The following is a 22,007-nucleotide window of genomic DNA, read 5'->3' as shown; positions in this document are numbered from 1 at the left end:
CAAAGCTGACAGCTCAGGAAAAGGCAAAGCACTCTCACTGCAGCAAGAAGGGGTACCTGGCTATGACTGTCCCTTCCCTGCTTGAGCAGGTGTAGGGGTGTGTGTGTGTGTGTGGGTGGGTGGGTGGAGCAGCAGTGGCGTAGGAGGTTAAGAGCTCGTGTATCTAATCTAAAGGAACCAGGTTTGATTCCCAGCTCTGCCACCTGAGCTGTGGAGGCTTATCTGGGGAATTCAGATTAGCCTGTACACTCCCACACATGCCAGCTGGGTGACCTTGGGCTAGTCACAGCTTCTCGGAGCTTGCTCAGCCCCACCTACCTCACAGGGTGTTTATTGTGGAGGGTGGGAAGGGAAAGGAGACTGTAAGCCCCTTTGAGTCTCCTGCAGGAGAGAAAAGGGGGATATAAATCCAAACTCTTCTTCTTCTTCTTCTCCTGCATTATTAAGGGAGGAGGTAATGGGAAAGAGCTTCTTCCCCCCAACTGTTCTTGTTATGGAAGCTTGGGTCCATATATATATATGTTTTCTTTAAAATGTTAGTGATGTTTTTAACAAACAGTGTTGGGGTCTGCTGCTTGAACGCTGACTAACACACAGCATGGCAACTGCTGTTGAAACCCAAGGTGCCTGGGCACATCAAACTAACTTGTAATGGTTAAGAGCAGGTGTACTCTAATCTGGAGGAACCGGGTTTGATTCCCCGCTCTGCTGCCTGAGCTGTGGAGACTTATCTGGGGAATTCAGATTAGCCTGTGCACTCCCACACACGCCAGCTGGGTGACCTTGGGCTAGTCACAGTTCTTCTGTGCTCTCTCAGCCCCACCTACCTCACAGGGTGTTTGTTGTGAGGAGGGACGGGAAAGGAGTTTGTAAGCCCCTTTCAGCCTCCTTACAGGAGGGAAAGGGGGGATATAAATCCAACTCTTCTTCTCTAGTTGCATGCATTGTTCTCTGGGGAGCCTTGCCTGTCATTTTTTTATTATTTTCCTTGAGAACCTCCACAAAGTACAGGCACGTTCCACGACACCTTCAAACTTACCTGTCCATAATGCCAGGCCCAATACTGTCTGGTCTCTGGAGTCCTTGAGGCTGAAGTCAGGAATGATCTGCAAGTTGTTGGTGGCGTGAAGGGCATTAGCTAAAACCAAATTAAATGTTAGTGAGAAGACTAATTTGTTAATGATTGAGATACAAGAAATTGTCTAGCAATGATGCTTTAGAGCCAATGGACAGAAGGTAGTGAAGGTTAAAACGGTGTAATGTTCTCTCTGGGCACTTACGCACATGCAGAATGATGCACTTTCAATGCACTTCCACAATGGTTTGCAAGTGGATTTTGCTATTTCGCACAGTAAAATCCAGTTGCAAAGTAGATTGAAAGCGCATTATTCTGCATGTGCGGAAGGGGCCTCTGATATATCAGTTTTGTAATCTCGAGATCCAAAGTGCTAGAGCTAATATTCACACAATCTTTGGGTAGCTATATTATCTTTTTCTGTTTTGTCTTTGTTTGTTTTTCTACTTTATATTTTTTCTATTTTATGTTTTTGTCTGTTGACTATATGGAGAAAATCAATAAAAATATTATTAAAAAACCCACAATCAAACAACTTTTAACATTATCACTTTGCTTCTAATATAAATACTTGGGTTACAACTATATCTTGTAACGCGTCCTATCGTTTGTGTGGGATTTCCAGAAACGGTACCTTCTGCTGATAAGAACAAAATCAATGCTTAAAAAATAAATAAAGATAGGCAGGACTGATTATAGCAAGCCTTCCAACAGAACCTTTACCTTTTTGTTCCAGTATGACTGACACCACATCTGGGTGGTTATACGCTATTGCCATGTGAAGGGGAGTTTGCAAATAGACATTGTCTGATGCGCTTGGGACAGTTGCTCCTTTTTGGGCAGGCACCGCTTTCTCTGTCTGGATGTTGGGGTTAGCTCCTTGCTGCAACAACTCTGCTGTGAGGTTGGCCAGACCGTGTCGACAGGCTGTGTGAAGTGGTGTTTCTCCCTTTAAGAGAAGAGTTTGGTCGACTTAAGACACGATTGTTGGAGGGGAGGGGGAGAAAGAGAGAGAGAACCCCTTGAATGTAACTTGAAAGCAGTATCTGTATTTAACAATCGAGCTGCACGGTTCACACTGTATTCCCAAGCAATGGTTCCATCTTTCTACATGCACGGGGTTAGCAGGGTATAACTCTGCTTAGGGCTTCGCTATAAGAAAGCTAAGAACAGACCGACCTGCCAAAACTAATTCCACAGCCTCTTTCTTATAGTGGCCCAATGTTTTCAATATGTCCACAAGCAGGGAATGAAGACAATGGCCTGTATATCTGCAGTGTTGCTTGTCGAAAACTCGCACGTTCCCACTTTCAAATTCCATAAATATGCCCAACAGCGCAGTTTTACATGCTAAGTTATCAACAATGCATTCCATGATGTTGAAGTCATTAAGTTCATTTCGATTTGATAGGAAAGTGTTATAACAAATGACAACTGTTCCTAGAATCTGGTTATCCCTCCCCCCCCCCCCCCAAAAAAAAAAAACCCAACCCATGGCTTCAGAATTTCCAGAAGTTTTACATCTCTATGTCTTTTTACAGAGATGGGAAAAGAAAAGGGTTTTTTAATACCCAGCTTTTTCATTACCTTTAAGAAATCTTGAAGCAGATTACAAACACCTTCCCTTCCGCTCCTCACAACAGGCATCTTGTGAAGTAGGTGGGGCTGAGAGAGTTCTGAGAGAACTGTGACTAACCCAAGGTCACCCAGCAGGCTTCATGTGGAAAAGGGGGGAAACAAACCCGCTTCACCAGATTGGATTCTCCCACTCGTGTGGAGGTGGGGAATGAAATCTGGTTCTCCTGATCTTAATTACTGTGCCACGCTTAGGCGCCTTCAACTAGCCTTTGGGTTCTTTCCAGCGTGGTGTAGTGGTTAAGAGCAGGTGGATTCTAATCTGGAGAACTGGGTTGGATTCCCCACTCCTCCACCTGAGTGGTGGAGGCTTATCTGGTAGACCAGATGTGTTTCCACACTCCTACATTCCTGCCGGGTGACCTTGGGCTAGTCACAGTTCTTTGGAACTCCCTCAGTCCCATCTGCCTCCCAACGTGTCTGTTGTGGGGAGAGGAAGGGAAAGGAGCTTGTAAACCACCTTGAGTCTCCTTACAGGAGAGAAAGGGGGGGTATAAATCCAAACTCTTCATCTTGTTCTTCCTATAGTCACCAACTCTTTAATGCTATGGAGAATTAGGTACATGAAGCAGACATTACCTGATTTCTGGGACTCTAGGAAGGGCAAATACAGGGACAGGAAGCAGGACTGCATCTCCCCTTTCCTACCTTTTCTCTCCCACTCTTAGAAACAAGCACCAAGAGACACTGCTCAAAGAACTCCAAAACCTCACGCTACACTTTCCCAGCCTTTAGTCAAGAAGAACTGGATAAAATGTGCCAACCCAAAATCCACTCTCCATCTCAGCCAGGGTAGAACACAAACTGCCCCACACCACACCCGTCTTTTCAAAACACCTTGGAAATTGAAGTAAACATTTCTGGCTTTATTACTCAGTCCACTCCCCAGCCATTGGGTTGCAAAAGGGAACCAACAAACAGCCATTTATGAACAGGTATTCTGAAGCAGTTTTTTTAATTTTCTCCTTTACCCATTTGTTCCTGTGGTTAACTTTGGCACCGTGAGTGGCTAGGAAAAGCGCTGCAGCCTCGTTTCCTGCCCCTGCTGCCCTTTGCAACAAGCAGATTCCTAGAGACGACAAGAAAAGAGAGCACAGAGTTACAGCAGCAGGGGGGAAAAAACATTCAAGTCGCCATCTTGTTTTTGCCATTGCAAAGTCATGGCATAGAATGTTCCTTATCAGCATCTGAAAGTCATAAGGTTCAGATTTTAAAAAAGAAACACAAGGGGGAGGGATTTTGCTAGGTTTTAACAAGAGTTGCAAGAAAGACATAAGGGGCAGCAGGTTCCCAGCCCCACTGTTCACAATCCCCAGAACAGCTCACATTAGCACAGCCAGTGCCATACCGAGGCTAAACTGCACCCAAGGGCACGACCACCCTCCCATGCCCTTCCCCCAGCTCCCTGTGCCTGCCACACACACACACCCCGATTCACTTACGGGAGCCAGGGAGCCAGCACGGAGGCTGAGGAGGGTGGGGCCCGGGGGCGGGGCTTGGACTGGCACTCCAGCAGTAGGACCCGGCAGGCATGGCTCGGCGGCATGCGCCCTGGAACATGGGATACCCCATGTCCCCATTAGCAGTACGCCACTGAGCACAGCGCAGCTTAATAATGGAATGTGACCCTCTAGCTTTCTACTTTCAGAACAAAGGACTCAACTGGCTGTTCTGGGTTTTCCAGGCTGTGTGTCCGTGGTCTAGTAGTTTTAACCAGACCATGGACACACAGCCTCGAAAACCCACTGCACCCAGTTGATTCCAGCAGCAAAGGCCTTCAACAAACTTCAGGAAAGAGGAGCCAAACTTTGGGAAAGAGGGAATCTCTTGAAATAAGCAATGTGGCAGAAGAGTTAAAGATGCTCTTTTCCTGTTCTAGCAGATTCTATTCCAAGAGCGATCTGGATTATCTAGAAAACACATGAACTAGTCAAAGCTCTTTTGATTCTCCCTCCCATGAAGTAGAACTGTTTGAAACATTGGTTTCATCAGAAGACAGTATTTTGTGATCGAGACTCAGAAGCTGTGAGCCATTTGAAAATGCTTGCTGTGTCTATCTCCATGCAATCTTAGACCTAACTCTTCGCATCAGAGAAAAGTAGAGAAGTCTTTAATCTCATAACTCTTCTCTCTTCTCCTTGACTTTCATCTTTCCTTTGTCTCTTCACTTTTTTCCTACAGGGCTGCTATTAAGACAATGCTGTTCTTACCCGTTTTTCAATCACTCACATCACAAATGTGACAGTTCGCCATTTCAAATCGAGTTTAAGACTTCTCAAGCCCATGATGTTCTTCATGACTTCGAAATAGACACACTAGATTTCAAAGTCAAAAGCCCATCGGCACGTTTGATATCTCAAAAGGTCTAGTTGCTGGTGATGGTAGTCCTACATTTTGAAGCTCTTGGGAAGTCGGAACTCAGTCATAGGTTATTACTTCTGTCAATTTTTAGACCCATGATGACATTAAAAGATTTAATCTTTAAAGGACTTTGTTCTTAACATGTAAGAACATAAGAACGAGCCTGCTGGATCAGACCAAAGTCCATTCAGTCCTGCACTCTGCTACTTGCAGTGGCCCACCAGATGCCTTTGGGAGCTCACATGCAGGATGTGAAAGCAAAGGCCTTCTGCTACTGCTGATGCTACCGAGTACCTGGTCTGCTAAGGTATTTGCAGTCTCAGATCAAGAAGAATCAAGATTGGTAGCCATAGATCGACTTCTTCTCCATAAATCTGTCCAAGCCCTTTTTAAAGCTATCCAGGTTAGTGGTCATCACCACCTCCTGTGGCAGCACATTCCAAACATCAATCACATGTTGTGTGAAGAAATGTTTCCTTTTATTAGTCCTAATTCTTCCCCCCAGCATTTTCAATGAATGCCCCCTGGTTCTAGTATTGTGAGAAAGAGAGAAAAATGTCTCTCTGTCAACATTTTCTACCCCATGCATCATTTTATAGACTTCAATCATATCCCCCCTCAGACGTCTCCTCTCCAAACTAAAGAGTCCCAAACTAAAGTTGTCGTGATACTGCTGTGTTAGAAATCCTAAAACCTTTCATGCATAAAGAGCCATCACACTGCAATCAATTTATGACAACCCCATAGTGTTTTCAAGGCTAGCAGAAGTGGTTTGCCACAGCCCCACTCTGCACAATCACCCTGGGATTCCTCTGTGGTCTTCCATATAAATACTAACCAGCGACAACATGGCTTAGCTTCTGAGATCTCATGAGATCAGGCTAGCCTAAGCCTTTCAGATCAGAGCCTTAAAACCTGATTAGGACTCAAGAGTGCCAGCTAGACTGTCTAGGACAGGGGTCCCCAAACTACGGCCCGGGGGCCAAATGTGGCCCCCTGAAGGCATTTATCCGGCCCGCCAGGCATGGCGGCGATGGCTCCATTCATGTGCAGTGGGGGCTCGAGGGAGAGGAGGAACCGGCCCCAACGGCTGTTGATTGCAATTACATGATGGCACCCCCAAATCTCCATGAATTTTCTGACCCAGAGTTGGAAACCTTACATGTGGCAACTCCTGCTCCGCCCTTCCCTCTTGGCTACTGCATGTGTTGCTCTCAGGCTTTCTGTTCCGCCTCACTCCCATTGGCATCAGCCAGGCTGGTGATAGCAGATATTTCGCTGGCTGGCTGCTAGGGAGGAAGAACCCAGGAAGATACCTGATCCTGGGTTAGATGGAATGCTTCATTGAGAAAGTTCTGCTTTTTTTTTTTAACAGGAGAAGGTATTCCACAGCCTCCCCAACAATATTTGGAGCCCACCCTGTACTTGACATACTTTGGTCACTGTTCTAAAAATAGACCATGACAGAAAGGCTGAAAGGTGAAATCAAACATTTTACAATCATTTGTGCATAGGAATTCATAGTTTTTTTTAGTCCGGCCCTCCAACAGTCTGAGGGACAGTGTACTGGCCCCCTGTTTAAAAAGTTTGGGGACCCCTGGTCTAGGATCATGGACCTCCGGGGTTTAATTCAGAATAACCCAATTTGGGCCATCCTGTGAAATGCAATCCTTCCTGTGCTCTGTTTCACAGAAAGATGTCAGTTCAGTCAGTTGAGGTGCAGTGGTTGAGAAAGTTGTAAGCTTCCGCTTTAAAATATAGTCCCAAACGTCTTCAGGGGAACTCTGGTGCAAATCCCAACTAAACAGTGAAGCTCATTGGGTGAAACTGGGCTATTCACAAAAGGGCTCTTCCAAGATCTTCAGCACAGCTTTGCCTGCAGAGCAGGGTGGGGAGACTAACCTGTTGACAGATACCTGTTTCTATTGGTAGAAAAGGGAAAACCATGAGCTGCTTGAGTAAGATGTCAGATAAACACACCATGTCCCGCAGAGTTTCAAAGTCCACGTGGAGCTGCAGGGGAGTCATTTGCGACCCCGACACAAAAGGCTAAGTCCCAGTTTCCTGCCATCATCAATCTCAGCCTGCCACCACCTCCGCTTACCTGTAATTGAATCAGGAGCATCCGTGTTGCTGCCCCGCTGGATAAGCCTGGCTGCAAAGCTGTTCTCGTCGAAGGAGGTGCCGTTCTCCACTGGAACATCCTCAAAGGGGTTTACGGACGCGTCTGAAGAGACAGTGATATACTGAACCGCAAGCCACAGAGCGGTGCTTCCCTGGTGGTCCTTCAGTTCCAAATCAAGCCTTACAAGAAGAAAGGCAAATGTCTTATTTCCAACCTGTAACATTCTAAATGTAATTAGATTTAACTTACTTGCAACCCGTCTTCCAGTCTCATCTGGCCTCCAAAAAGAAGGCGCGTCACAAAGAAACACGATTTCGTAAGAGGACCGAAATGAGCAGTAGTGAAAACAGAACTGGCAACTAATAGAAAATCCTAAATGGATATCAAAGGTCTAATCCAGCGGTTCCCAACCTGCGGGTCGCAACCCCTTTGGGGGTCGAACGACCCTTTCACAGGGGTCGCCTAAGACTCTCTGCATCAGTGTTCTCGATCTGTAAAATGGATGTTAGGGTTGGGGGTCACCACAACATGAGGAACTATATTAAAGGGTTGCGGCATTAGGAAGGTTGAGAACCACTGGTCTAATCGTATGAAAGTGTTTGATCTGTTCCCTGGAAGAGGGAAATAAGCCCCATGGTGCAAAGTGGAAAGCTGCAGCACTGCAGCCAAAACTCTGCTCATAACCTGAGTTCGATCCTGACGGAAGTTGGTTTCAGGTAGCCAGCTCATGGCTGACTCATCCTTACGTCTATGTGAGGTTGGTAAAACGAGTACCCAGCTTGCTGGGGGTAAAGTGTAAATTAAGGGAATGGCAATGACAAACCACCCCATAAATGGCAAAACACCTCATAAATATAGTCTGCCTAGAAAACGGCATGATGTGACGTCACCCCGTGCATCTGTAATGACTCAGTGCTTGTACAGGGGACTAACTTTACTTTTCAAAGAGGAAATACATCTGACAAATAGGTCCCAGGAGGTTAGTGCAAAGTCTGGCTACCACTTCAGGTCTTTCCTCTAGTAGCCACCTGCGGAAGGTATGGGGGGGGGGGGGGGGTTTACCAATTTTGAAATGGGATTTTGCTCTCAGGAGGATAAGGGTACACTGGAGTGGCTTCTTTCCAGACAGCCACATGTTGAACTTTCCAAAGTCACATAAAACTGTTTGAAAGCTGAAAGCTTTCAGTCAAAGTGCTAAATGGGTACTAGTTTGCCGCAAACTGTATCACACAGCGATAAACAACACATCTTGAATATTCATCTACAGCTAAAATGTCAAATCTAGTAAAAGACCCCCACCTGGGGCTTTGGAGAATGGCAGCCTGTCCGGGTAACAAGGTGAACCAATTAGATGACTTGATATAAAGGAGCTTCAGATTTTCCCCTTCAGGTACTGTCATTTCCTCATGCTCAGACAAAGTCCCATATCAGAACCTCCACCCTATAAGCTACAGCAGCACAATAAAATCTATTTGATTAGCTTGTACAGACTTACTGTTTGCACTGGAGCAGCTGGCTAAACACTTGGTCGTTCCTCACGATGATGGAGGCGTGCAACGGAGTCCTAGGAAACAGAGGTCGGTTCCATTAGGGCAAAATCTCCCAAAGACTCCATAGCAAGGTCTCCTACGTAATTCAAGCAACCGCAGGTCTATTTCCAAAGAACACGAGACTAACCCGTTTCCTTGCTTGGCTCTCCCAGAACTGTTTTGATTTGCACAAGACCATAAGACCCATTTGAATATCAGCTCATGTGAGCGATGGATTTGGCAACCAAGTTTACAATTGACATTCTGATTTGCGAAGAACCTTCTGCAGCAGCTCAAGAAGCTCTACCAGCTATGCGCTTTTCAAACTCAGCACCCCCTCTCCTCCTTAATTCAATCCTTCCCTCCCCTATTCTCGAGCTCTCTCCCCAGCCATCAACTCATATGGGAAATTTGCATCAATATGCAAAGAACCTGTATCACAGTTGTAAAAGGCAGCACAATCCAGCCCTCTAGGCTTGAGCCCTTTCTGCACAGCACCGGGAGAGCGGGTTGCAGGTGGGACAAAGGAACCCGCTCTCCCTCCTGTCCTGTTTGCGTGCCTCCGTGCAGGCAGCAGCTGGAGCCCACAGAAGCAATGCGGGCTGTGATCTTGCCTTCACAAGGAGGCGCGTCTTTTTTTTTTTAACAAACTCACCTCCCATGCTGCGTAGCTGCGCAGAGAGGGCCTTTAAAAACTGGCGGCTGCAATCTGCATTACAACTAAAGAATCACAGATAGTGCGATTCTGGAAAAGCCCGGGTTGGGCAGGAAAACACGGAGCAGACTCGCATCAGGAGCGGGATCCGTGCGAAGCCCCCCCACATACACACGGGTTTTATCCCGTGGTTAGCCTGGGTTTATTGGCCCGTGCGGAAAGGGCCTTGGTGTGACTCCAGAAGCATATCCAACTTCAAGGCACACTCAGTATCGGACATCTGGCCCACAACAAGATCACTCTTACAACAAGTCCTGAAGATTCCCACATTGCAACGATGCCAGTGGGAAAGCCAAGCAGCATCCCAAGTAGGCAGAAGACCCAGGAGATCAAGCAAGCAGAGCTACTCCCGCATAGTCACCTTCCTTGGCTATCCTGCATGTTCGGATTGGCTCCTGCCTTTAAGAGGCACTCTGCAATCTTGGCCATCTCCGCCATCACGTCCGGCGCGTGCTTCTTGGGGTTGTAGGAAGCCACCAGGTGCAGGGGGGTCTCCTGTTCTCCCAGGGTTGCAGCATTCACCCGGGCGCTGTTCTTAACAAGGAAGTGAGCGGCAAACTTATCTCCTTCCAGGAAAAGCAAGGAAAGAGGAGAAGTCACACTTTGGCCAAAGGGATCATCACTGTAATGGTTCAAGCTTTATTCAAAACATGACCGAGGTAAAATACAACAGACACAAACAGTTTCGTTCAACAAAAGTTCCAATGCCATGATCTTGATAAAGCAGGGTCTAGTATTCCCATCAGTCTGGTGACCATTAATGTTTCTTAAACTGTTACCTGCAGTTATTTCCTAAAAAGCGATTGCTCTCACACACGCGTCCCCCCACCCTCCCAACCACGCCACGGATTTTTAGTCCCACAACATCCAAAATCAGAAAAGGATTGTGTAGATCAGGGGTCTCATACCTATGGCCCTCCAGATGTTCATGCGTTACAACTGCCATCATTGGCAGAGCTGATGGGAATTGTAGTCCATGAACATCTACAGGGCCATAGGTTGGAGACGCCTGATCTTCTTGTTGTTTCTCTACTGCTCTGGCTTTAGCCTCCGTTGCTTTATATTTTTGCATTTTGACCTCATGTGTAGCAGTCACATGGGCTAGTTTGGTAAAAGGAGCATTATGTGCTAATACGGAGATATGAGAGGTGATGAAGTTGTTCTGTCTGGCTATTCATGATAGGATAATTAAATAATAATAATTAAAAAGGAAAACAAATCCATGTCTATATAGACGCTGATACTTTTCGGAAGAGGACAGCCATTTTCGTCCTTCTAGGTCAGGGGTAGGGAACCTGCGGCTCGAGAGCCGCATGCGGCTCTTCTGCCCTTGCACTGCGGCTCCACGAGCTGAGCCTCTGCCCCCATCCTTGCCCACCCTGCAGGCAGCAGGGCGGGTGCACCAACTGCCTGCAGCCGGCTGGGCCGCGCTGCGGGCTTCCCCTCTCGCCTGCCCCATTGGAGCGGGGCGGGTGCTTTCCTGGTGTCCGGCGAGGCCGAGCCGCTGGCCCCATCCTTGCCCACCCTGCAGGCAGCAGGGCGGATGCATCCAGAATGAGCGGAGTAAAAGGTAAAAAAACCCCAATATATACAGTGTTATCTTTATTTTAAATGTCAAAAATTATTTGCGGCTCCAAGTGTTTTCTTTTCCCATGGAAAACGGGTCCAAATGGCTCTTTGAGTGTTAAAGGTTCCCTACCCCTGTTCTAGGTAGTTTAATGTTCTATAAGCCGTTAGCCCAAAGATAGAATAAAGTATTCTTGTTGTTGTCTTGCATTGTTACATAACAGAAGCAGGCCAATAAAAAAAGCCCCACTAAGTTTAAAGACAGATGCAGTCTCATTTTGCTAGAGAAAGATGTAACCCAAGATGCTGCTGTGCTCTTAAGCTCTCTGGGCATCACTGCCATGGCAACCAATTCCCAGCCGACCACATGAATACTCGGGCTGATCCCTTCTCTTGTATTAACAACTGTATCTATGTACATCAAGCCTCTTTGGGGAGGCTGACTTAGACGAGTGACGCCACACTGGTTATGACATAACCAGTTGACCCCGGTTAGGATAACAAACAGTGGGTGCCTCCAGAACCAGAGAGCCTCCTGTAAAGTCAGAACGGAGAGCTCATCTGCTACACACAATTCCAAACACATTTTGTTCATTCATCTTACCAAATTTATATCCCACCTTTCTGACCTCATCAGGCCAACAAGATAGCTACTGCGGATTAGATCCTACCACCTTGTGAATGGTTCTCCAGCTTTAGTATAAGATACAAAAACACGCGTGGCACATAGGCGCTGGCTCAAGCAATTTATATTACCTATTAGCTACTTGTAAAGTATGCCAAATTGTTGGCTATTGGACTTATCAGACTATTATATCTCCATAACACATATATCTGCACTTTAAATTCAATTCATGCAACAATTTATTACAAGACAACCTTCTCTCAAGTTCATAACCATGTAATTGTTAAACCAACAATGTCCATAATCTTGTAAATATTATTGCGTCAATGTCACCTGCGGTGACTGCGATACAAGTTCATAGAAATGACAATTAATGAAAATCCTGGATCGGTGCCTTGAATTACTTATAGATACCATCCCAATTCAAGGGCAGTCAAATTTCTCATCAAGCTTTAGAACACAAGCGGTCATCAAATCTCGCAGGTTTTCTAATCGGAATCTAGAATTTCATACAATTCAGAGACATACTGACCACCTGGAATCCTAATGTCAGTGGCTATGAATCTAAGATGCTGGCCAGCTGTGCGCAGACAGATACTTGGCAGGGCAGTGAACGGCCCTGACACAGGTATTTTTCTGCCTAGCATCCTGTCAGGCCCGGCTCCTGCCCAGCTTGGCATCAACTGGCTGGAGCCAAGGTCACACCTGCACTTAGAAGGAGGAGGAGGAAGAGTTTGGATTTATATCCCCCCTTTCTCTCCTGTAGGAGACTCAAAGGGGCTTACAATCTCCTTGCCCTTCCCCCCTCACAACAAACACCCTGTGAGGTAGGTGGGGCTGAGAGAGCTCTGAAAAGCTGTGACTAGCCCAAGGTCACCCAGCTGGCGTGTGTGAGTGTACAGGCTAATCTGAATTCCCCAGATAAGCCTCCACAGCTCAGGCGGCAGAGCGGGGAATCACACCCGGTTCCTCCAGATTAGAATGCACCTGCTCTTAACCACTACGCCACTGCTGCTCCTTGCTGTTATATGTATGTTAATGGGCCTTTCTGTTTCAATCGTTGTGCTTGTAACTGGTGACAGATGCTTCCCTCTTCCTCCCCCGGGGCAGGAGTGAGACTATCGCTCCTCCTTGAATCCTGGAAATCATAACAATACTGGTCCAAATACCGTACTTCTCTTATTCACCCTATTGTGGGAACAGGTGGGCTGGGGGATGGTGAAAAGTGGGAAAATTGGAGATATATGCAGGCTGCAAAAGTCAGGGCGCCAGCTTGGGCTTCTTGCAGCTAAGGTCCTGACACAGTTCAATAAAGCTCTTGAACCTTCCACGAGTCTCAATTTTTGGCCCCTTCCGCACATGCAGAATCCACTTTCAATCCACTTTGCAGCTGGATTTTACCATGCAGAATAGCCAAATCCACTTGCAAACAATTGGGAAAGTGGATTGAAAGCGCATTATTCTGCATGTGCGGAAGGGGCCACTGACTGGAGCAAAAGAGCCTAACACATCCTTACCCCTCTGAATAGCTTTATGCAACAGACTCCAGCCTCTCTTGTCCACCATGTCAACATCTGCTTTGTGACTGACCAGTGTCGCCGCAATGCTTTCCAGTCTTCGGGAGAGAGCCAGGTCTAAGGCCAGGTCACCGTTGCGATCAAGTTCGTTCAGCTTCCCAGGCAGCTGCGAGAACAGGACGAGAGGACTGGCGTTAGGTTTCATGAAACAGAACAGGTGTCCGGTGGCACTTTTATTCTCCACTGTCAGTATTGTAAAAATATACATGTTAGTTTTATTTCTCTGCTGCTGTTTAGGTTCCCAGATCACACAGAACAATTTTATATTCCCATTGCTGCTTACAGATCCTGACAACGCACAGTGTCGACAAGTTCTGTGTAGAAGCACTTAAAGAACATCGCGGGTTGGTCTGTACAAGAAAGCAGGCTTAATGATTTGATAGCTATAGCCTTCAATTTATCAATTTTACTATTCCCCTATGATCCAGGGGTGGCCAACCTGTGGTGCTCCAGATGTTCATAGACTACAGTTCCCATCAGCCCTTGCCAGCATGGCCAATTGGCCATGCTGGCAGGGGCTGATGGGAATTGTAGTCCATGAACATCTGGAGCGCCACAGGTCGGCCACCACTATGCAGATCCTGCTGTTATAGTTTTTTAAGTTTTTACTCCCTTTTAATATTTGTGCATTTATGCTTTTATCTTACATCCTGTATTTTCCCATACCTTTTCATGTTCCCAATTTCCTTTTACCAGTAGGTTTTCTCTCTTTTTTTTTAGATACGTATTTACTGTTTTAATATAACTCATTGTTCAGTTTTACTTTGTTTTACCTTACGCTGGTGTGTGACCGTAATAAAGACTGACTGATGGTTCATACTGAAGTACATGCTGTTAGTCTTTAAGAAGCCACTTAACACACTAACAATTAGATACCTTTTGCAGTTAGATGCCATAAAACAACCAACAACAGGTGTTAGAATTCCAGTGCTTGTTTTACCTCTAAAACGGGTGCTAATGAAATATAAGGGGTCAGCCTGCTTCTAAAAGGGCAAAAGAATACTTATTTAACCTCAAATATGCCTCGCCTTTCAATTATTTTCACCGTTGCTGCTAATCCTGCTCACGTGCTGAGTTCCATTGTGGACGATTGTCCTTTTTCGCTTCAGCTTTTCCTACAAACCGTCTCGAGACCTTTTGCCCCTGCTCTCTATGCCAGAAAGCTTTCCAAAACTAACCCTTGTGCAGATCTGGATGGCCACACTGTACCTGGGAATCCATTTCGATAAGGTACAGGAACACCACATCTTCCCTCTCCACTTTAATAGCTTTGTGCAAAGGAAATTCCGTTTTGGATTTGATCATCTTGTACAAGAGCTGCGCGCTCATGCTGCTGAAGTCCTCTTTCCTCAAGTCATCCTGAGAGGGGAAAGGGAAAAAAAGAGCTGAAAAGGGGTTTGCCCCACTCCCAACTACCACAGCAGTATGTTAAGACACTGGTGTATTATTTCAGAGCCATTCAGAGTATAGGCCAGTGATGGCGAACAAAGTGCCAACCCGGCAATTTAACCTGAATACTGAGGTTTTAGTTTAGAAAAAGCAGTTGGCTCCGAGGTGTACGTTACTCGGGAGTAAGCTTGGTGGTAGTCGTTGGCTCTGCTTTGAAGCAACCAAGCAACTCTTCCAACTGGTGAATCACGACTCTAGGAGGGTTTACTCAGAAGCAAGCCCCATTGCCAGAAACTGAGCTTACTCCCAGGTAAAGGATCGCGCTTGAGTTCTTTGCATGAAAATCAGTGGGGTTTAACAGCGCTTAACGGGGTTGCCTACACTGCTTCCCCAAAACTAGGTCTTAAGTTTAATGCTAATAATTGAGCCCAGTGGCCCAGGCCAGCCTAGATGTGTGTGTGTGTGTGGGGGGGGGGGGACTCTGTTTATGCATGCCCACAGAGAGGGCTCTGAGTGCCTCTTCTGGCACCCGTGCCACAGGTTCGCCACCACTGATATAGGCCCTGGACGGAGGCCTACACTGCAGGGAAGCTTCACAGGCTATCCATTTCTCCAGCAGCTATTTCAAGGTGCAGCCAACTGCTAACCATGAATCCCACCATGCAATGACCTTGCCCACTTTCCTGAAATACGGACAGGGTGAATTCAGCACTCAGGAGAGCCACAGGTAACTTCCAAGTCATTGTGTCTGTTTTCTTTAGCTTATTGATGTTGTTGTTTCGTTTGCTTGCTGTAACCTGCAACCACTGAATGTAACCAAGCAGTATGTGATATTTTATCATGCCTGCCCATGCTCCTTCCACCAACCAATAATTAATCTCTTCCAGGTCTGCATTTTATTACTAATTAGAGAAATGATGGAGAGAGAGGGGAGGGAGGGGTGGCATGCAGGGGAAGGGGAGGGAGGGAGGGGAGGGAGTAAGGGGTGGCATGCAAGGGAAGGGGGAGGGCCCCTGGCATCTGGACATGGCCCACCCACCCTAGCAGAGGCAGAGGGAGGGGTGGCATGCAAGGGAAGGGGAGGGAGGGGAGGGAAGGAGGGAAGGAAGGAAGGAAGGAGGGAAGGAAGGAAGGAAGGAAGGGGTGGCATGCTAGGGAAGGGGAGGGAGGGGAGGGAGTAAGGGGTGGCATGCAAGGGAGGGTTTGATTCCCCACTCCTCCATCTGAATTGCGGAGGCTTATCTGGTGAACCAGATGTATTTCCGCACTCCTACACTCCTGCTGGGTGACCTTGGGCTAGTCACACTTCTCTCGGAACTCTCTCAGCCCCATCTACCTCCCAAGGTGTCTGTTGTGGGGAGAGGAAGGGAAAGGAGTTTGTAATCCACCTTGAGTCTCCTTACAGGAGAGAAAGGTAATATGTAAATCCAAACTACTACTCCTTCTGCCTCCCCCCACCCCCACCGCAACCTGGGGTACGTGATCTCCCAAGGGTACGCACCAACAACACTACTTAATTCATTTTCCACTGACTTCACCTAAAGTACCATCTTTAGTACATTCAAGTATTTAGAGCTTCATTGTTAAACACAAGTTACCAGTTTTGTGTTCAAGCCTTTCTTGCGTGCATGGATCACTTTAATTCCATTTTATTGCCCTAATCACTGAAAATGTATCTCTGAGCAAACTGCACAATCTGATCATCTATAATAAGCCAATTTGCTCCCACTCTACAAATTGTTTTCACTGAACAACCTCAGGAACGACACTGCAATTCAGTAATCAAACACCAGAAACCTCTTGTTTTCAGTGCAAGCAGAGTGTGCCTATTCAGGTGATAACATCCCACCTTAAGAAGAAGAAGAGTTTGGATTTATACCCCCCCCCTTCTCTCCTGTAAGGAAACTTAAAGGGGCTTACAATCTCCTTTCCCTTCCCCCCTCACAACAAACACCCTGTGAGGTAGGTGGGGCTGAGAGAGCTCCGAAGAACTGTGACTAGCCCAAGGTCACTTAGCTGGCTTGTGTTGGGGTGCACAAGCTAATCTAGTTCACCAGATAAACCTCCACAGCTCAAGTGGCAGAGCGGGGAATGAAACCTGGTTCCTCAGATTAAACCGCACCTGCTCTTCACCAGAATTCCCCACTTGCATCCTTCAGTGGCACTGTAGTAGTACACAGCAGCTCACAGACAGAAATGTTTGTAATTACCATCAACCAAAAGAGCCACATTTACTTCCATCCCTGGACAGAGTCCTACACTGCAGGGAAGCTTCACAGGTTACCCATTCCTCCAGCAGCTGTTTCAAGGTGTGGCCAACTGCTAACAATGAACCCCACCATGCCATTACCTTGCTCACTTTCCTTAAATTCAATTCAATAAGCCTTTATTGGCATATACACAATAGTATAAAAATACAGTTCCAGTCAAAAAGTGAACAGTAAAAAACTTTGCGTTTGTCATACATTCAGTTTACAAACTTCTGACAAAAACTTTGCCACTATAAGGCAACAATGAAAATCCTGACAATTTAAAAGCGTAACTACTTTATCTGATTCAGTATAATCAATCATAGAGTCTATGGCTTGGGATAACAGATTGGATCGGAGTTCTTGGTATAATAAGCAGTTCAGGAGAATGTGTGGGATCCCACTTTTCCTTAAATACGGACAGGGTGAATTCGGCGCTCAGGAGAGCCACAGGCGGCTTCCAAGCCATTGAACATCACTACAATACAGTCTTTGCAGCACATATGAAATGGCTCTTAAACTGCAACAGAAAATAGCAACAACCCAAAGAAGGAACATGCTTGATTCAGCACTATCCTTTACAGAGAATCTTGCCTTAGAACGTAGAGTACAAAGGCCCATTTATGATAGTTAAGAGTTAGAGCCAGATCTTAGGATATCATTTTCAAGCACTCCTGGCTCCAATCCCTTGGTACTTACCCAATGACTGGCAATGATCTCAGCACAATAGTTCATTAAAGTGCTGGCATCCAGCTCCTCAGCAGTCTGATAAAAGCGGATGCAATTCCTGACGTTAACCAGCGACATGACTCCCTTTTCACATCTAGCAAGGAAAACAGGGGAGAAGAACATCAGTAACTAGACATCCAAGAGATCTGCTGCAGGGAGCAAGGTGGAGCCCAAGGCAATGACTTACTCCACTGGACAGATACAGATCTAAAGCTGCCTTACAACAAATCAGACCACTGTTGCATCTTGTCCAGTATTGTATACTGTGACAGGCAGAGGATCTTCTCCCCCTAACATGAACTTGGGACTTCCAGTATGCAAAGCATGCCTTATCCCTGAGCCATGACTTCTAAGCAGCCCATGAGAGTTTAAGGTCCCATTTCAACCTGGAGGCACCTACTGTTTTGACAGATATGGGGGTGGGGGTGGGGAGGAGACACGGATCCACCAAAACACCAAGGGACCGCATATCTGAGGGACCGCATCTCCCCGTATTGTCCCGCTAGGACCCTCCGCTCTTCAAAGGAGCGCCTGCTGGAAATCCCTGGCCCAAAAAAGATCGGACTGGCCTCCACAAGGGCCAGGGCCTTTACAGCCCTGGCCCCTACCTGGTGGAACAGGCTCCCTCAGGAGACCAGGGCCCTGCGGGACCTACAGAGTTTCCGCAGGGCCTGTAAAACGGACCTGTTCCGGCAGGCTTTTGGCCAGCCGTAATGACCATCAGACCCCATATCATCTAGGCCTCCCGTGGTTGGGGTTGGGAGGATGAAGTCGCCATACTTGTATACAATTGTTGAGCTGGGAATTTTAATCTGCTGTTTTATATTGGTTTTATTGTATTATGTGATATGAAAATGCTGTACACTGCCCTGAGCCTCCGGGGGAGGGCGGTTTAAAAATGTAATGAATGAATGAATGAATGAATGAATGAATGAATGAATGAATGAATGAATGAATGAATGAATGAATGAATGAATGAATGAATGAATGAATGAATGAATGACGGTGAAAGGAGCCCTCAGCTCTGCACTTCCAGTAACACACAGTAACACAAGATGATGACAAGACACACAGTGGAATTGTTCGCTTGAGGGGATGAATGGACCACGGTCGAACCACCATCAGCCCACTGACAACGCGTGCCAAGGCCAGGATCACCTACAGTAGGGGTGGCTGACCTACGCTGCTCCAGATGTTCTTGGACTACAATTCCCATCAGCCCCTGCCAGCATGGCCAATTGGTGGGAACTGTCATCCAGGAACATCTGGAGCACCATAGGTTGGCCACCTCTGACCTACAGACACATTTTGCATGATTTAAAACAGCGACATCTGAATATGAAGCCACCTCCCCCAAAGCCCCAGGAACTAACGATCTGCAGCAGGACCAAGAGCCAATTTGCACCCAGCTTGGCTAATTATGAGGCAGACGCAATGGCTTATTCGGAGGCTTGCCTTTCCCTCAGGAGCTGCAGCTGAAACCTATTTGCCAGTTTCATCAGCTCCGTCAGGAACACGTCGTCTTCTCTCAGCTCCAGCTCATCTGTATAGATCCAGCGCAGCATCGCCATGGTTACCTCTGAGTCAGCATCTGGGGAATAAGCATCAGATATATTACCGGGGTGGGGATTGTTGAGCCTTGTGTCAATTTACTTTAGGGGTCACCAAGCAGGGACAGCACTAGTCAAACTCAGCCGTCTGGTCTGACCAGCCGGAAGCAACCCAGATGCAAAATAAACACAAAACACAGAGTAGCAGCTACAGGTAGATGACTGGCCGGTAGAGCATTTTGCAAGCAGAAGCCGCCAACATGTAAAATCTAAAATAATTCATTTTCTATCATGACATCAGTGTTTTCCCAGTCCACGGGAGTAGGGTACAAGTGTTGAATTAGCAAAAACTCCATCATACATAAGCAAAGCATATTCTGATGGCCTGTCTTCAGAGGTGTAATCAGAGTACTACTTCACTCCGTGTCAAGAATGCGCAAGGGAATCGTTGCATCCCGTTGGAAAACTGAAAGAGATCTGAACACAGAACTCTGGGAGGACCAAGTTAGAAAACATGGCACGCTGGCCAAACTAACAACTTTGGTGAACAGACGATCAAAACAAGAGTTTGATGAGAAATTGAATTGTATTTTTTTATCTGAGGCTGAACCAATTGTGTAAGATCAACAATAGTACGATTATTCAGTTGTGAATAAATCAATTATGCAAGATTAATAATAGTAAGATTATTAATCTGCGAATGATTAAGATGCAAGTCACTGATTATTCGATGCTTATGGCTGTTTTGGAATTAAACGCTAGAAGGTAACGAATTTTAAAATTATAGAATGTTCTCTCTCGAGGATAGCAGTGTTAGTAGCTTAAGATCCAATGTATTAGAATGTATATAACTTATGAGTAGCTATATTTCTTTCTTTTTTCTTTCTCTTTTTCTCGCTCTATATTTCCTTTTCATGTTTATGAATTATATATTGAGAAAATCAATGAAATATTTATTAAAAGAAAAAGAAACAAGAATACAATCTAATGTATTGTCGAAGGCTTTCGTGACCAGAATCACTGGGGTGCTGTGTGGTTTCTGGGCTGTATGGCCGTGTTCTAGCAGCATTATCTCCGGACGTTTCGCCTGCATCTGTGGCTGGCATCTTCAGCCCGGAAACCACACAGCACCCCAATACAATCTAATGTTAGCCCAGTCCTTGGATTACAACCAAACCCACAGGGCTTAACAGTAATAAATCAGAATGGATGAGCCATCTCTGCTGGAGATCTATTACTATTAAACCCTGACAAAACAGCCTCATCCAAAATCTCCCCCGATCTTCTGGTTTCCACAAAACCAGTGTTGAGTAGAGTCAACTAGGCTCTGAGAGACCCAGTCTTGAATCCTGCTTTCACTTTGCCTCCAAGTTATGGATTTCTAGCTCACGGGCAGACTGAGTGCTTATCAACTCCCTAAAATAATCCCCAAGACTTTAAAAGGGAAGCCAACCTTGTTGCTTCCAGATCTCCGGTGGACAGCTCCACCACTTGGTTCATTTGTTGGCCTAATTTTTTTGCCAGTTAATGGATAGTAACTCGGATTGTTTTTTAAACAGCAAACTGCTCAAAAACTGACACACGAGAAAAGTATATAAACATAGTAAATAACAATGTATTATTGAAGGCTTTCACAGCCGGATTCAACTGGTTGTGGTGGGTTTTTCGGGCTGTGTGGCCGTGGTCTGGTGGATCTCGTTCCCAACGTTTTGCCTGCATCTGTGGCTGGCATCTTCAGAGGTGTATCTGTGTATCTTTCCCTCTGTGACCACGGCCACACAGTTTGGAAAATCCATCACAACCAGTTAGTAAATCACACATTCTTCCAACGTGGTGTAGTGGTTAAGAGCAAGTGGATTCTAATCTGGAGAAACGGGTTTGATTCCCCACTCCTCCACCTGAGTGGCAGAGGCTTTCCGCACTCCTACATTCCTGCTGGGTGACCTGGGGCTAGTCACAGTTCTCTCAGAACTCTCTCAGCCCCACCTACCTCACAAGATGTCTGCTGTGGGGAGAGAAAGGGAAAGGAGCTTTGTAAGCCACCTTGAGTCTCCTTCCAGGAGAGAAAGGTGGAATATAAATCCATTCTTCTTCTTCTTCAAAGGGCACGACATTCCCTTGACAAAAAGATGCTGGTGTCATTAGCTGCACAATTATATATTAATATTATGCAGTCCTATAAAAGCATCCTGTGCTTTTAAAGGCTCAGATGGGCTGCTTACTGTAGCCTTTTTGATCAACATATCCATGCCAGGGGCTCTGGTTTATTCCTAGGCTCAAGATGCTTGTTTTGGTAATGTGCTAGGGGAAAAAATCACTTGCAGGAACAGCATGGTTATGCATCTGTTCACCAAGACAAGGAAAACACAAGCCCCCCACCCCCCCACACACAAGTCTTGGTGCAGGCAGGGTTTGTTCAAAAAAGGGGTATTTATAGTTTTTCTGCAGAGTGGGAACTGTCCTCCCGTCCAACCCCGGGAAGCAAGCTGAAGTGCTAACATTAGAAACAGTCATGCAGGCAAAAGAGCAAAGGATGCTATACTGATCATGTGGAGCAGCCATATATCACACACATATATATACACCCTAAGGCACTAAGCACTACAAAGGGCAAGCAGGCACCCTCTTTTTCCAGCAGTATCGATATTTTCCAGCTGTAGTTTCCATAAGGAAAGCCATTCCTAAAATCCTGCAGTTTCAGCTCCACTCTGTTTCTTACATCTAATTGGAGCAGCAGTGGCGTAGGAGGTTAAGAGCTCATGTATCTAATCTGGAGGAACCGGGTTTGATTCCCAGCTCTGCCGCCTGAGCTGTGGAGGCTTATCTGGGGAATTCAGATTAGTCTGTACACTCCCACACATGCCAGCTGGGTGACCTTGGGC

At 46.3% G+C, this 22,007-nt stretch overlaps 1 protein-coding gene across 2 annotated transcripts in view; it reads right to left on the bottom strand.

The window, feature by feature from the left end:
- ANKFY1 (ankyrin repeat and FYVE domain containing 1) overlaps window positions 1-22,007 on the bottom strand; it is a 59,337-nt gene that overhangs the window by 18,747 nt on the left and 18,583 nt on the right. For both annotated transcript variants that reach the window (XR_007246326.1, XM_048519062.1), the window contains exons 4-13: window positions 19,031-19,166; window positions 17,546-17,669; window positions 14,418-14,567; window positions 13,149-13,314; window positions 9,802-10,006; window positions 8,692-8,760; window positions 7,176-7,375; window positions 3,682-3,779; window positions 1,799-2,024; window positions 1,040-1,138 (exon numbers count right to left, since the gene is read on the bottom strand). Coding sequence is in view for 1 of the 2 variants with exons in the window: in XM_048519062.1 (XP_048375019.1) it covers window positions 1,040-1,138; window positions 1,799-2,024; window positions 3,682-3,779; window positions 7,176-7,375; window positions 8,692-8,760; window positions 9,802-10,006; window positions 13,149-13,314; window positions 14,418-14,567; window positions 17,546-17,669; window positions 19,031-19,166 (1,473 nt within the window). In the remaining variant the exon portion in view is untranslated. The remainder of the gene's footprint in view (window positions 1-1,039; window positions 1,139-1,798; window positions 2,025-3,681; window positions 3,780-7,175; window positions 7,376-8,691; window positions 8,761-9,801; window positions 10,007-13,148; window positions 13,315-14,417; window positions 14,568-17,545; window positions 17,670-19,030; window positions 19,167-22,007) is intronic.

This window comes from Sphaerodactylus townsendi, linkage group LG16 (genome assembly GCF_021028975.2).
Source record: "Sphaerodactylus townsendi isolate TG3544 linkage group LG16, MPM_Stown_v2.3, whole genome shotgun sequence".
NCBI lineage: Eukaryota > Metazoa > Chordata > Lepidosauria > Squamata > Sphaerodactylidae > Sphaerodactylus > Sphaerodactylus townsendi.
This window is presented reverse-complemented; position numbering and strand designations above follow the sequence as displayed.